Source organism: Balaenoptera ricei, chromosome 3 (genome assembly GCF_028023285.1).
Source record: "Balaenoptera ricei isolate mBalRic1 chromosome 3, mBalRic1.hap2, whole genome shotgun sequence".
In the NCBI taxonomy this organism is placed as follows: Eukaryota; Metazoa; Chordata; class Mammalia; order Artiodactyla; family Balaenopteridae; genus Balaenoptera; species Balaenoptera ricei.
The window spans coordinates 34418452-34434298 of record NC_082641.1 but is presented as its reverse complement, the minus strand read 5'-3'; the positions used below and the strand labels follow the sequence as shown (position 1 = coordinate 34434298).

Genomic DNA, 15847 nt, shown 5'->3' with positions numbered 1-15847 from the left:
ATGGAAGAATTAAAGCCTGTTTTACAAGATTTTTGGGAGGAGATAGCATCAGAACAGTCATAAAAGATAAATGGAAATTAGCTGAAGAAGGGGCAGAACAATGTTCCAGTCGTAGGAATCTGCATGTGCAAAGCCAAGAAGAGGCCAGAGAAAATCTCTCCCTTTGGAGTATCAACAATAGTTCAGTAGAACTGGAAGGAGCATAATGTACAACGTCAGTGAAAGGAGTGTCTAGAGGAGAATGGGGATTTGGAGCCAAGACATGTCTATTGGATATCTAGTTAAATGTAAGAGGCCTGAACTTGAGTGTCTTGAAGGTAACCAGGAGCTATTGAAATGTTTTTATCAGTAGGTGAACTCATTAAAACTATGTTTTGGAAATTTTTTTCTGAGATAGAGTAGAAAATGGATTGGAGTCAGGCAAGACTGGTCTCAGGAAGACTGGTTTATTGAATTTTTGACCACCCTGGAAGGCTGAGGACCTACACTAGTAGCAGTGACAGTGGATTAAAGGAATTGAATTAGAGAATTGAAGACTAATGTGACCTAGAGCAGGGAAAAGTATAGTCAAGAATGGCTTCAGGATTTTCTTAATGACTCGGTGGTGCTGTTCTTTAAGTCAGGGATATACGGGTAGAGTAAATTTGGAGTAGGAGATGATGGTGAGTTCAGTTTGAACACGTTGTGTTTGAGATATGTCAATCACCTCTTTTTTTTTTTAAATAAATAAATAAATTTATTTATTTATTTTTGGCTGTGTTGGGTCTTCGTCGCTGTGTGCGGGCTTTCTCTAGTTGTGGCGAGCGGGGGCTACTCTTCACTGTGGCTCAGGCTTCTCACTGCGGTGGCTTCTCTTGTTGCAGAGCACCGGCTCTAGGTGCACAGGTTTCAGTAGTTGTGGCACGTGGGCTCAGTAGTTGTGGCTTGCGGGCTTTAGAGCACAGGCTCAGTAGTTGTGGCGCACGGGCTTAGTTGCTCCGTGGCATGTGGGATCTTCCCGGACCAGGGCTCGAATCCAGGTCCCCTGCATTGGCAGGTGGATTCTTAACCACTGTTTCACCAGGGAAGTCCCTATAAATCACCTCTTGATCTTATATTCTTATATGCGTAATCTTCTCATTTCTCTCTTTGATATTCACAGGAAAACTTCCCAAGTGAGTCATTCACTGTCCCTACCTTTTTACTTCCACTTCACTATTCAGTCTGGCTTCCATTCCCACCATTCCAACAATACTGTTTTGGTCAGTGTCCCCAATGCCCTGCATGATATTAGAGCTTTCTGAAGTATTCAGTACAACTCGTCACTCTCTCCATGACAGACTTCTCTCTTGGTTTCTATAAAATCACACACACTCCTGAATTTTCTCCTTCCTTTCTTTCTCTGCTTCTCAGTCATCTTTGCTGGTCCTTCCTTCTTTGCTTGACCTCCAGATTGTGAAAACTCCAGCCGTGGTATCTTTTCTCTTTCTTATCTACTCTCTTCTGTATGTGATCTTTCCCAGATCCATGGTTTATTTAATTTATTCTTAAAATTTTTAATGAAAAGAAAAAGGCAATGAAACATACTCATGATTCTTAAAAAGCAAATGCAGTAATAACAGAGGATGCACAGTGAAGAGGCTTGCCCTTACTCCTGTCCCCTAGCCTCTTATTTCACTTTCCCAGAGGCAGCCACAGTCACCAGTTTCTTGATATCCTGCCAAGATCATCTTTATATTTATAAGCTTGTGGGTCTATAGATCTTTTAAAACATCATTAATGGTAGCATTCTAAATATAATCTATATACCATTCTCTCCCTTGTCTTTTTAACTTAATACCTTAGAGATCTTTTTTTTTGGGGGGGCTGTGTTGGGTCTTCGTTGCTGCACACGGGCTTTCTCTAGTTGTGGCGAGCAGGGCTACTCTTCGTTGCCGTGCGCAAGCTTCTCATTGCGGTGGCTTCTCTTGTTGCAGAGCACGGGCTCTAGGCACGCAGGCTTCAGTAGTTGCAGCACGCGGGTTCAGTAGTTGTGACACATGGGCCCTAGAGTGCATGGGCTTCAGTGGTTGCAGTGCGTGGGCTCAGTTGTTGGGGCACGCGGGCTCTAGGGCGTGTGGGCTTCAGTAGTTGTGGTGCACGGGCTGTAGAGTGCAGGCTCAGTAGTTGTGGCGCACGGGCTTAGTTGCTCCGCGGCATGTGGGATCTTCCTGGACCAGGGCTCGAACCCATGTCCCCTGCATTGGCAGGCGGATTCTCAACCACTGTGCCATAGGGAAAGTCCTTTTTTTTTTTTAATGGCTGTGTCGTAGGTCTCTTACTATCCAGACTCTTACTATCTGAAATCAGGAACCGGAAAGATTTGGATATGAAGGTATACTTGTATTTCATTATATGATGTTCTAAAATGTATTTAACCTTACCTCTTTTGAAAAAGAACATTTTCATCTTTAATTTTTACAAATGATATAGTGGGTATCCTTTCAAAGATATAAGTGTGCACACATACAGGTCAGTCCAAGAAAGGTTTATAGAAATGGAATTGCTAGATCAAACTGGATGTGCATTTAAAAAAACATAGTTTACTTTTTTTCCCTTTTTGTTTTTGAGTATATTGTTATCAAGCAGCAAACTTGGCTTTTAATGATTGTGTGCATGTGTGTATGTAGAAAGATAGGGGACATGCTTATAACTTTCCATTAAAAACTGTTTTCTAACTTTTTATTGTAAAAATTTTGAAACATACAAAAAAGTTGAAAATTACAGTGAACATCTGTTTACCCACCACCTAGATTCAGCAGTTGTTATCTTGCCATATTTGCTTTCTCTGTATATGTTTTATGAACCATTTGATAATAAGTTGCAGACATCATGAAAGCTTATCCCTGAAAACTTCTATATGAATTTTCTATCAATAAGGACATTTCCAAAATAACCATAATATAACTAGCATGTAAGACAACAGTAATTTCCTAATATATGTTAGTATCTCATACGTATTTAGTTTTGCAGTTGTCCATAAAATGTTTTTTATAGCTGATTTTTTGGCTGAAGATCCAATCAAGACTCATACATCGTTACCGGTTGTTAGGTGTTTTTAGTCTCTTTCAATTTAGAGCCGGGTCTAAGACTACATACAGTTAGTGGATCAAACTTTGTATGCCATCTGTTTTTCTAAATAAAGTTTTGTTGATACACAGCACCACTCATTTGTGTTGTCTGTGGTTGCTTTCACATTAGAGCAGCAGAGTCAGGTAGTTGAAACAGAGACTGTCTTGTCTCCAAAGCCTAAAGTATTTACAGTTTGGCCCTTTACAGAAAAAAGTCTGTGGACCCTTATTTAGAACATTAGAACAATTCTCTGACCTTTAAAAGTTTTTCCCATGGCATTGACTTTTTGAATTAACTAGGCAAATTGCTTAGTAGACTGTCTCACACTCTGGATTTGCCTGATTATTTCCCTCTGGATCATTTAATTTTTTTCCCTCCATCTCTTGTATTTTCTGTAAACTGGAAGTTAAGTCAAGCAGCTTCAATTGAAGTTCAGGTTTTTTTTGCTAGAATATTCATGGTGTTGTTTACTTTCTGTTGCATCACATCATGACATATATAATATCTGAGTGTCCCTTTAGTGATGCTAAGATCAGTTACAGCATTCAGGGGAATATCAGCCTTATCTTCCATCGTACAGTTCCGCATCCATCTTTTCCCTAATGGTTTTAGCATCCACTGATGGTCTTCGTTTAGATCCATCTAGATCCATTATTTCATAAGTGATGATTTTTAAAATTCTAATATTTCTCCTGCATTTATTAGCTGTTTTTTTTCCCCCGTTAAGAACTTGCCTTCATCAGCATTTGTTTAGAGGTTTATTTTTGTGTTTAAGTTGTTGAAGGAAAAAAGTTTTTTGTCCCTTACAAAGGTTTTGAAAATAGTGTTCCTGTACATGTCCTCCTATTGTTTACAGTAGTTTAAAAGTAGTTGTTCATTTGAAGCAGAGCTTTTAAGTGTATGTTTGTGTGTGCGTGCATGCACCTGCGTGTATTTTGGATACTAGATTGAGGAGAGAAGATATGAGAGGCTGCTGCTGTATTTGTTTTTCACTATAAGGATTTCCTCTTTTTTCTCTAAGACCAAAATTTTAAAATTATAATTCTAATTGTTAAACACCTAGGCTAGTTTCAGAGGATTAAACAACCTGAATATGATTTGTATTTTAGATATAATCTTATTATACTTAAAAAGTACTAGTGTCATTTGAATTTTTGATTAGTTTAGAGATTGCTAATTCTGATAACTAAACCAACCTGGAACTGTCCCTTGTACGTCTGGCATATTAATAGAAAATCTGAAGGGGAGTTGTATAGACAAGTAAATATAATACTTATTTTTCCCTCAGTGGCTTTTTTTCTTAATTAAAAGAAATCAATGTGAGTGATATCTTGAGTTATACAACCTTCCTTCTAAGGTGATCTCATTTCCAGTCAGTTTTACATCAGATATAGTCTGTGTATTCTGTTTGACCTCCAAAATACATTTTTTCTTCTTTAATAATTATTATTCGTGGCACACTTTCTTCCAAAAGAGAATTGTAATGGCCGAAGGGTAACTTTTTTCCAGCTTTATTGAGATATAATTGATATATAACACTGTGTAAGTTTAAGGTATACAGTGTGATGATTTGAACATGTATATATTTCAAAATGATTCCCACAATAAGGTTAGTTAACACATCCATCACCTCATAAAATTACTTTCTTTGTGTGTGGTGAGAACATTTAAGATCTACTCTCTTAGCAACTTTCAAGTATGTGATACAGTACTGTGAACTAGTCACCACACCATGCTGTGCATTATGTCTCTAGAACTTATTCATCTTATAACTGGAAGTTTGTACCAAAGGGTTACTTTTAATATCTAACAAGGGAGGATCCATTTGGAACAGTAGTAATCGGTCTTTAAGTATTATGCTGTAGAGGGAAGCATTTGATGATTTCAGGACCTGAGAAGATGTTTTGTGTGTGTGTTATATATATTATATTAAAATATACTGGAAGGGTATACAATAAAATGTTAACTATATTAACTATGGTTATGATCTTTGGGTGGTGAAATTGTGTCTTTAATTTCTCTGTGTGTGTGTGTGCGCGTGCGCACGTACCCATGCCCACTTTCCTCTGTTATCTGGTTCTTCTCTATTTGTATACCCAGGGAAAAATTTTTTATATCAAAATAGGTATCATTTACTCAGGTAAAGAATATAAGGAAGACCTGATTTAAGAATATTTTTTGTTTAAAAAATACTGAATACCCAATATAAGCCACCAGTGCAATTTATAGTTGCCAGCACAGATTTGCTGTCTTAGCTGCCTTAAAAGATGTACATGTGCAGATGAAGAAAGGAAGAGGTCCATTGGAATCTGCAGGCCCTGTCTTCCTTCTCCTTCCCTTTTCCTCCTCTCTGCAAGCTGTGGTTTTTATCCCTGTTTAAGAGTCTGCCAGTAAAGTTCAGACTTTCTCTTTCCTTTTCTGTGTGTTTCTTTTTTTTTTGCTAAGTGCAATACCAGGTGAAATCCTTGTATATCCTTTAAAGTCCATCCTTTTTTAGAGGGACTTTTGACTTAAAGGAAGCTGCTTTATCTGAAGGGGCTGGGAAAGGAAAGACTAAGAATGGGCCCCTTTAGGCATTAGTATATGAATCCAAGCAGTGCGACCTGATAGGTGGTGATGCTACAGAAGGAGCTAGTTAATTAATTCTGTAGAGTTGATAGTATTTTAATAGAATAATTGGAATTCATAAATAAAGAATTTTAATGGTACCTGAAAAGATACTTAAATGTCTTACTTTGAAGTGCATTTGGTGGGTCTAAGCTAACACTGACATGACAATTATTTTAAAATAATTGTGAGCCTCAGGTTCCCATTCAGGGTAACTAGAAAGTAACGGTGGGACACAGTGGTTTAGCCAACGTGTGTATACCACGTGCTAAGCACAGTTTGTGTGGAGAATTGTGTGCCAGCCACTCAGGCCTGTGCAGGCCAGGCTAGTGGGCATAGCCTGACTCTGCACGGACGTGCCAGGGCCCGTGGAAAGCAGAGCAATGCATGGAGCACTCCAAAGGGATCTCTGAGTGAGACGGAAGGAGGAGCATTGAAGGACAGCGCCAGTGAGACGGCATGTCTCCACTATTACTTCCCACTTGGGGGACCCTGGCTCTAGACAGGTGCTTGAGTTTGGCAAAATCCTTGATAGAGAAGTAATTTTCACTTAGTGAAGCTCTTAAAGATTTGATTTGTGTCCTAAGAATAGGTCTGTTGCAGGCAGAGACAGGGGAAAACATACAGCATCGTGGTAACACATCATAAAAATGAGGTGAATAATGGTCGCTCTGTCTTCAGGTCATTGGTAGTTCCTAAAATTTGAGTAGTCTTTCACCCAGAGTTTAACAGTCTTCAAACAAATATCTCCTCGGGGCTCAGCTGGGACCGCTGTTAGGGAAGAAGATATTAACAGTGGTTCTGATAATCATTTCTGCATATTCAGATGTGGTTTGTCTAGAAACAAAGACTGCCAGCCATTGTGGGGTGAATCTTCAGCTTATTGTTACATTGATACATTAGCCTGCTGCTACAGAATAACAGTAGCCATTGCTACAACCCCTGTGGCAGTTAAGGCAGGCTTTCTGTAGTGCACTTGTGCCCTGCCCACCCTCACCCCTGCTGCTAGCCGTGGAGTTGGCAGTGTGGCAAAATTCTTCTAAGATAGCTGCCGCCCTTTTGCTGTGGCCACGGTGGCACAGGACCCTGGAAATGGTATTGCCATTTGTATTATTTACTAGTAAAGGAGTGCTGTAGCAAGGTGGAAGCAGAGACAGAGAATGTACTTTTTTATGTTTTTCAGCTTTGTATTTTCTACCAAATTCTGCCTTTATTTCTTTAGTTTTCTGCTCCCTGCTTAAGTAATAATCAGTGCAGGTTAGCCCACATTTTGGTTGTTATGATTGGTTTGGATCTTCACATAGAAGGTAGGAAATTATACACTAGAATACATAGAGGAAAGGAAGGGTAGCAAGAAGAGATTTAAGAGAAGACAGTACATGATAGGGCTTAATATCCCAAGAGAGATCCTATCAGTGGTTCTGAACTCTGGTTTTTATTAGCATAACTTGGGGAACTTTAAAAAAATACAGATGCCTGGGCCCTACTCCAAGAATTTGTTTTCATTGATCTGAGACAGGGACCAGCATATGTGTGTGTGGGTGCACGCACGTGTATTTTTTTCCCCTCCAAAACCTCCCTAGATCATCTGTATGTAGCCAGGAATGAAAACTGGTGGATTATATATTTTCTGTTTAGCTCTAGAAAGGAGAATGAGTAGCATTGAGGGGAAGGTACAGGATAGAAAGCTTCAGCTCATTATAGTGAAGAATATTCTAGTAATTTGAACTTTGTCCTCCTAGAAATAATCAGGTATACATGAGTTAACTGCTTGGGAAGGATGCTGTGAAGGTGACTGCTTTGGATAATGTGCAGGACTTAATCATTCCTTAATTTTATTTAAAAAAAAAAAAAGAAAGTGCTACTGTGCTTCTGCAGATTTGGCATGGAGTATGCTAAGATCAGTTTGGGGCATATTCAGTTTGAGGTGTCTATAGGGAACCTAGGTAGAGATGTTAGCTCAGAAGAGAGTTGTGACTGGGAGAACATCAGTGAAAAGGTCATAGTGGAAATCACTGTCTTCATACTGTTTTTCATTCATGTGACCCATATCTTATAAACTTACCATTTATTGATAGTGATAAATAAGACATGGTCCCTGTGCTCTTGGAGCTTATAGACAAAAAATCTTAAAACTGAAGAATCTTTACAGAATGACCTGGCAACATCTTAAATTGTCATCTCTGTCAGCTAGATTGCTGCAGTAGAGCCAAGGGTTGTAATTAGATTGTAAGTTCTTGAGAGAAATCCTTTGTAATACATCTGAAATGAGTGACAACACATGCAGACATTGAGGTTGGTGAAAAAAAGAAATTCTGGTGGTGATTTCTTAGGCCAGAAAATAAAATCTTGAAAAATTTCAAAAGTCTTTTTTATTTAGGTTTTGCTTTTTTCTCTTTTGCTGTCCTTTCCCTTCGTGTCTTAAATTTTCCTGCTTTTGTAACATCACCATTATCAGTTCTTGAATAGAGATATTTCTTGGTAAACAATTATTCCTTATTTTCTGATTTTTAAATTTGGTCATGTACTCTCAAAGACATACTGAAAATATAATATTAATGTAACTTTAACAACCATAGATACCAAGAGGCGATTCAGAAGTGGGATGAAGCACTGCAGTTAACCCCAAATGATGCTACCCTGTATGAGATGAAATCACAGGTAATAATTATGAAGAATTTCCCTTTCATTATGAAATTGCACTCACTATGTCTGGTGAGCGGTGATGAGCCAAAAGAGCATTTCCTCGCATTTTCTTTCTTTTTTTTATAAATTTATTTATTTTTGGCTGCATTGGGTCTTCATTGCTTCGCACAGGCTTTCTCTAGTTGCAGCAAGCGGGGGCTACTCTTTGTTGCAGTGCGCGGGCTTCTCATTGCGGTGGCTTTTCTTGTAGCGGAGCACAGGCTCTAGGCGCGCGGGCTTCAGTAGTTGTGGCTTTCACGTTCTAGAGCACAGGCTCAGTAGTTGTGGCACACGGGCTTAGTTGCTCCGCGGCATGTGGGATCTTCCCGGACCAGGACTCGAACCCGTGTCCCCTGCACTGGCAGGTGGATTCTTAACTGCTGCGCCACCAGGGAAGCCCCATTTTCTTTTTTTAAAAATATAGTTTATTTGGGAAAAACATATGTCACCATATTATTTATGGCTCTTCCTCATGCATCAGATTAGAAGTTTGTTTAAAACACTTCACAATGAAGCTAACTTTCATTTCAACCTAACTGCTTAAGATATGAGCAGGTGGATGTCTTTTAAAAAGTCACTGGTGATCCCTTAAATGAATGAAATGTGTTAGCTTTCCTTGGAAGTTAATTGTAGTGGGCTTAGCAATAACTCAGTCTCTTCAGAATGAGGATGGATTGGATTCTAGATGATGATATTTCTCTAAAAATGGCCTAGTCCATAGCAAAAGGTCAGAATAGACTCAATTTATTAGTATAAAAATAACATTTCTACTTAAAAATACAGTTTTAATATTTTGTGGGAAAGTTCATAAAGAAAACCTCTGAGCACTTGTATTAGATTATCCAAAAGATGTTTAAAATCTCCAAGAGAGAATTAAACATACTTCTGGCAGGGAATGGTTGCAGTTCAGCCTTGATCCACACACCTAGCATATCTTTCAGATGATGATCCCAAACATAGGGCACATCCTTTTTCAGCTTTGATTGTAGTTTATCCAGGAAAAACCCAAATAAATTATTTCCACTGAATGGAGTGCCATGAGGACCTTCATTTGGATAAGTCTTTAATTTTTAATCTTAAATATGTATATATTAAAGATAGGATTTGTGGCAAGCTATATGAAATGAGTTGTTTTATTTGGAACCTGATAATGATGGTGTCACAAATCTTGTGAAATGCAGATGGTCAAAATATTATAGATCAAAGCCAGCCCTTTCCCATAAATTGAGGTAGAGGGTTCTGGAACTCCCTGATTTTTCTGACGTGTATGATTTGAAGAACCCAGTTGTGGGGAGGCTGGTGGAGTGTTTAAATGATTTTTAGAGCAGAAAGATGTTCACTAGGAACAGGATGGGTAGTTGAACAAATTTAAATTTACCTAGTTTGACAGCAGGACCTGGAGTTCCGTAAAAAAACACATTGTAAGTAGAATAAATAGAAGGAGAATTGGGGTTCAAATAGCTGTGAGCCACCATGGCCAGAATATGCCCACCTGGTGTTGACCAGATGGGCAGTAGGGTTGAGCAGTTGAAAAGGGAATGCTTTATATTTTTCATAGTTATTTCAGGAGTAGGAAGAATATAATTTCTCACCCTGAATAGCAGAGAAGGCGGTCAAACCCACTAAAATGTTATATTTTCCAGACTAAAAATATATTTTTAAAAATGAAAAGAGTTGTTTACATGCAATTATCCATTTTTTTCTTTTTGGCTAGTGTTTAGTTTGCTAATTTATGAATATTACTGATGGGTTTTGTTTCTTCTTTTTTGGCTATAGGTCCTAATGTCTCTTCATGAAACATTCCCAGCAGTTCATGCTGCGGAAATGGCTGTCCAGAGAAATCCACATTCATGGGAATCTTGGCAAACTTTGGGACGTGCTCAGCTTGGATTAGGAGAGATAGTCTTGGTAAGTACGTCAGATTATTACAGTGATGACATTTTATTTTGACATGCTTTTCATCAGCTGAACCAAAAAGTAAATAGTAAATAGCAAATAACCTTTTAAAGGTATTAACCCATAAACACAGATCAGTTATTACTGAACATCTTTTTCCGTTACAGTTATCAATTATATCAGGATCAGAATATTTTTCAGGTATTTGGCCTCATGGGAATTAAAAAAATATTAACGTGAAATGTAGGCATTTGGTAAACCTTATTTAAATATAAAACAACTTTTAGGTTAGTTCCTTGCATCATTAAATTTACCACATTATAAAGTGGTATTAGTATCACCATGGAGACAAAAACCACTAAAAGATTATGTTGAGGAAGGAAGAAAGTGAAATACGGGAGAATAATGGTGATAAATATTCAGACTGAAAAATTGCTAGGCTTAGTGAGGGGAGAAATAGGGAAGGGTAGAAGCTTATGAAAATGAAATACTCATTGTGTAAAGTTTACTCTAAACTGGTACTTGATGCATTTCTCACCTTGTCTGGACTATACCTTGTAGGTAGCAAAGGCTTGGTAGGTCAGAGTTGGCTGTGAGCATTGTCCTGTTTTTGTTTTTCTTTTGACTGAACTAGATATACCTGACAGCTAATTTCCTAAAAGACTTCTGTAAATCTAATATAGTGGTGCCAGATTTGCTCTTTGTCATCAAAAATTAAGATTTTTCATGCTTTTATTAGCTTTTTACAGTTAAAAAACAAAACAAGCAAAAAATCCCAAAGAAGTTTCTTTAAAGGCTAAAATTATTGGTAAATCCTGAATTTAACATTACTAATAATGGCTTTAGTCAGTTGTAGATAACTTAGATTTTCTGGTACTCTTGTAAATATATCATTATTTCTAATTACCAAAAAAGGTATTTATCAGATTCTCAAAAATCATAAGGAATTTTGATGAGAAAAGGATTGCTTAAAGTAAGGTAACTTAAAAATGATAATCTGAAATAAAATTCACAGTGATGGAAACAAGTTAAATCAAAGGTTGTTTTCTTTCCTTGCCATTTAACATAGTCATCTTTCCTCTTTTTTATCTGAAGACTTAAATCATATCAGAGTTGGAAAAAGAAATTCAAGGAATTTAGTTTTCTAACAGGTTAACAGCAAAACAAAAGTCTATTCTATGATACTTTTTACCCATTTCTCCTTTATTAAAAACTTACAAATCATTATCTGTTTTGCTTATAAGTACCTATGGTAATGGGAAAAATCTCTAGGACATAATGTTTAGCAAAGATTGTCCTATAAAGAAAGAAAATAAACTGCAGGTGAGACAACAGAGATACTTTGAGTAAACCAATAAAAGTAAAATTATTCAATATTTTAAGTTTTCAAAATAGGAGTACCAGTTGTTCAACTGTTATTTTTTTCCCCTTGATACACTTCTTTCTATTTATATTGTGAAATTCATGGAATTAAAAGTGTTTTTTCCCCCATTTAATACAGTTTTAGGGCTCTACTTGAAAAAAATCTAAATTTGTAATTTTTATGTAAACTTAAGCTGTTCTTTTGAAATACTAGAATGGTTAAAAAAATAACTTTACTCATTGTCATAATGAAGGGAATACTGTAAAAAATATATTGAAAACAAGCTAAAATTTCTAACATCTCACAATTCTTTCTACATATACATATGGACAAAAACATAAGAAAATACATAGGTAAATAGAACAGGCAGTAAATTAAAAGTCAATAGTTGTATATACATCTATGAGTATTTAGATTTTTATGAGGAGCTGGATGTGTATGTTGGAAAATGTTCATAGGCTTAGTTTGTTTTTCATTTTCTAATTCTTTGAGGTATAAAGTTAGGTTTTTTCCCTTGAGATCTTTTTTTTTTTTTAACATAGGCATTTATCATTATAAACTTCCACTTAGTTTTGCTTTTGCTGTATCCTATAGTATCAGGATGTTACATTTTAATTTTTGTCTCAAGATATGTTTTAATTTCTCTTTTGATTTCTTCTTTGACTCACTGGTTGTTCAAGAGTGTGCTGTTTTATTTCCATGTATTTGTAAGTTTTTCCAGTTTCCTTCTGCTGTTGATTTCTAGTTTTATTCCATTGTAGTCAGAAAAGATACTTGGCATGTCTTCTTAAATTTAAGACTTGTTTTGTGACCTAAGATGTGATCTATCCTGGAAGTGTTCTGTGTGTTCTTGAGAATAATGTGTATTCTGCTGCTGTTGTATGAATCATTCTATATACGTCTGTTAGGTCCCTTTGGTCTATAGTGTTGTTCAAATCTTCTGTTTCCTTATTGATCTTCTGTCTGAATGTTCTATCCATTAATGAAAGTGGGGTGTTGTAGTCTCCTACTAATACTTTATTGCTGTCTATTTCTCCCTTCAGTTCTGTCAGTGTTTACTTTATATACTTAAATGTTCTGCTGTTGGGTGCATATATATTTATAATCATTATATTTTTCTGGTGAATTGACACTTTATCATTATATAATGTCCTTCTTTGTCTCCTGTGACACTCAAGACATGTTATCATTATTATGATCTAAACTCTTGGCTTCAAAGATATGCATTCCTGATACCTTTCTGATCATAGGTTAGCCCAGGAAATCACCAGATTTATATATTTGCTGATCTGCAGAAGCTGACCAATGCATTTGCCTTGTTTTGAGCCATAATATCAGTACCTCTGTTTTAATAGACTTTTAGTCCTCATCAACAATTTGTCAGCCACTTTCTTTTACACTCTGACTCTTTTTTTTTTTTTTTTTTTACCGTAACCATCATCTAGTGGGTAGAGAACAGCTCTAACTTTCATCTTTACATTCTAATACACTGAGGAAAAAAAAGAGAGAGAGATGGATATTGTGGATTATATTAAATACACTCCTTTATTAAAACTAAGCAAACAAAAAAGTCTGACCTTTTCTCCTCCCTAGGCAATTCGAAGTTTTCAAGTAGCCCTTCACATCTATCCAATGAACCCTGAAATATGGAAAGAAGACCTTTCTTGGGCAAGAACGCTCCAGGAGCAGCAGAAGGTAGCACAGAGGATTAAAAAAAGTGAAGCACCAGCAGAGGTAACACATTTCTCACCAAAGTCAATTCCTGAGTATGACTTTGAAAGTGAGGAGATTGTAGCTGTTTGTGCAGCTATTGCTGAAAAACAGAAGACAGTTGCAGCAGATAAAACAATGGTTATTGTGTCGGCTTCTGGGACTGTAGAGACTGTGACTGAGAAGGAAGATGGTGCTGCTCCACCAGATGGCTCTGTTTTTATCAAAGCCCGATGAAGCTTAGCAGGAATCATTTGAATCTATCTTTGCCACCTAAATTTTAGCCGTGGGGGCGTTTAGAGAAACAGGGCAAAACTCCTGTTTGTAAAATAAGTTTTTCAGATGAGGCATATAAAAACTAAATGGAAGAATTATTGTGTAGCGTTTGGACTCTGCTTTGATAAGCTATGATTTCAGCTTCTTAAGATTAAAATTCTGGGTACAGTGGTTTTTTGATTAATAAGCTTAATTTAATCCAAATACATAAGTGAATGCATTTTAAAGATACAACTTGAAAAATAAATTCTCAAAGAGTGAATAAGTTGATGGCCAGTGTTATTAAAATATTGACTTGTTGGCTTTTATGATAAAGGAAGTAGGCTTCTTTCCCTGCTAGAAATACACTGCTGTTACTATTCACTCTTCTTTTTCTCTTCTTTCATTAGAGTAAGTCTGTCACAAAGCTTGAATCTTTTTGACATTCATTCTGATTCAAAGTTGTCATTTGGTTATATGTGGGATCCTTGAAAGTTTGACTGAAAATGCATGCAAATGTGTACATTCTGAATACTTTCTGAAGTTTCTCTTAATTCTAATTTGTGCTTTTGTTTTGACTTTATTTATAACAATGGTAGTTGCTAGTTTCAGTATTTGTTAGATGTGTGAAATACTGATAAATGTCAGAATCATGGTTTTATTTTTTAAATTATTAAAGTAGATAGAGTAGTCCTTAGCACCAAGTGAGTCATTTTTAAGATGTGCATTTTTTAAAACGAATGGCTCTTATAGATACATCATAACAAATTGCACTGCTTTTGTCCCAGTCAAAAGCAGTTATTTTCTTTTCCTTACTTTTACAAGATTAAAAACCTTGAAAATAACTTATCTCTTGATATAACTTTCCAGCTGATGGTTTGGAATTCCTTTTCTAGTTAACTTTTCTGGAACTACTCAGTGAAATGAGAAACAATCACAGTTTTAAATAGCTAAATTATACCTTTCTAAAAATTGGAAAAAAAAAAAAAAAAGTAGAGATTTATTAAAGTGCCAATGAGTGAATACCTTAGGCACAACATACATAGAAACTGAAATGTGATTTATGGTTCAGTCCCATGAGTAGAAAGGATATATTGCAGAATATATTTCATTGAAAGGCCACAGTCACATCCACAAGTCAATACTGTCATTGCTAATGTTAATTGTTATTTTTATGCCACATATATGTTAGTACAGTAGAACTGCTGTGTACTGTTAACTTCTGAAACTCAGGAAGCTATTATTGGTTTAAAATTAATTTTATCCTTGTTAGAGAGGAAGTAAGTTATTTTAAAGAATCTTACCTTACCCTCTGAGGGCATGTACATGTAATAGTGTACATTTTTCTGAGATGATTTAAAAACATTTCTTTTAGTGGAATGCTTACCTCTTTTTTTCAGAGTTGGAGAAGCCAGCACTTGCCTTGAAAAGTATTATATTTTTTCCCCAAAGTTGTATCAGAAAGTTAGCTCGGTTAAAGAAGTTAGTTTTAGAAAGATCCAAAAAACAAATATTAATTATATTTTATTTTGTTTAATAAGGCATATTCTCAAAAGGCAGATAGTTGGGTATCGAGAGAAGTGAGCACTTACTATTTCGTACGTTGTTTCGAGTAATGGATGTTTATTGTATAATTTGTGAATAAATGTTTTTTTCTGCATTTAAAGGTTTGCCTATTATTTTGTGTTGTTAGCTTTTGAAAAATTAGATTGATTTATTTAATTCATTTCTTATATGAAAATAAAATATGTAAGGCACCTTGTATGGTGTCTTGTGTATGAAGTACTCAGTAAATGCTAGCTATTTCTATGAAGAACTTGAATTGGTTTTATTTAACCTCACTTTCTTCTGATTTTAAGAAAGGAGGAGAACTACTTTGTAATCTTTTCCTTTTGTGAAAGTGAGAAGTCACTACTTCTGATACTGTAGGACAGATGGCTTTCAGTCGAGGACTCTTCTTGGTGTAAGGTCTATACCTCAACCCAAAAGAAGCAAGACCCAGGATGGAGTGCATGTAGCCACTAAATTCTGTTTATGAACCTAGCGTTTCCTCTTTATTGACATCAGTAGGCCAGGTTTGTCTCTTCCTTACACAGAGATAAGACATAAGATGGTTTAGATGCAGGATGGAGGAGAGAAAGAAATAGTGAATTATGCAGAAGGAAGGCAGCTCATTTCTTCAGGCCCCAAAAGATGCTTAGCTAACACTCTTCTGTGTGTGAAGAGAAGAATGCATACATT

The 15847-nt window shown here is 36.3% G+C and overlaps 1 protein-coding gene across 3 annotated transcripts in view; it reads left to right on the top strand.

Moving 5' to 3' along the window:
• The window catches only part of TTC33 (tetratricopeptide repeat domain 33), a 32405-nt gene extending 17133 nt beyond the window's left edge, over nucleotides 1–15272 (top strand). For all 3 annotated transcript variants that reach the window (XM_059919255.1, XM_059919254.1, XM_059919256.1), the window contains exons 3-5: nucleotides 8277–8358; nucleotides 10159–10290; nucleotides 13235–15272. In XM_059919255.1, coding sequence (XP_059775238.1) covers nucleotides 8277–8358; nucleotides 10159–10290; nucleotides 13235–13588 — 568 coding nt within the window. In that variant the 3' untranslated portion in view covers nucleotides 13589–15272. The remainder of the gene's footprint in view (nucleotides 1–8276; nucleotides 8359–10158; nucleotides 10291–13234) is intronic.
• The last annotated feature ends 575 nt before the right edge of the window (nucleotides 15273–15847 follow it).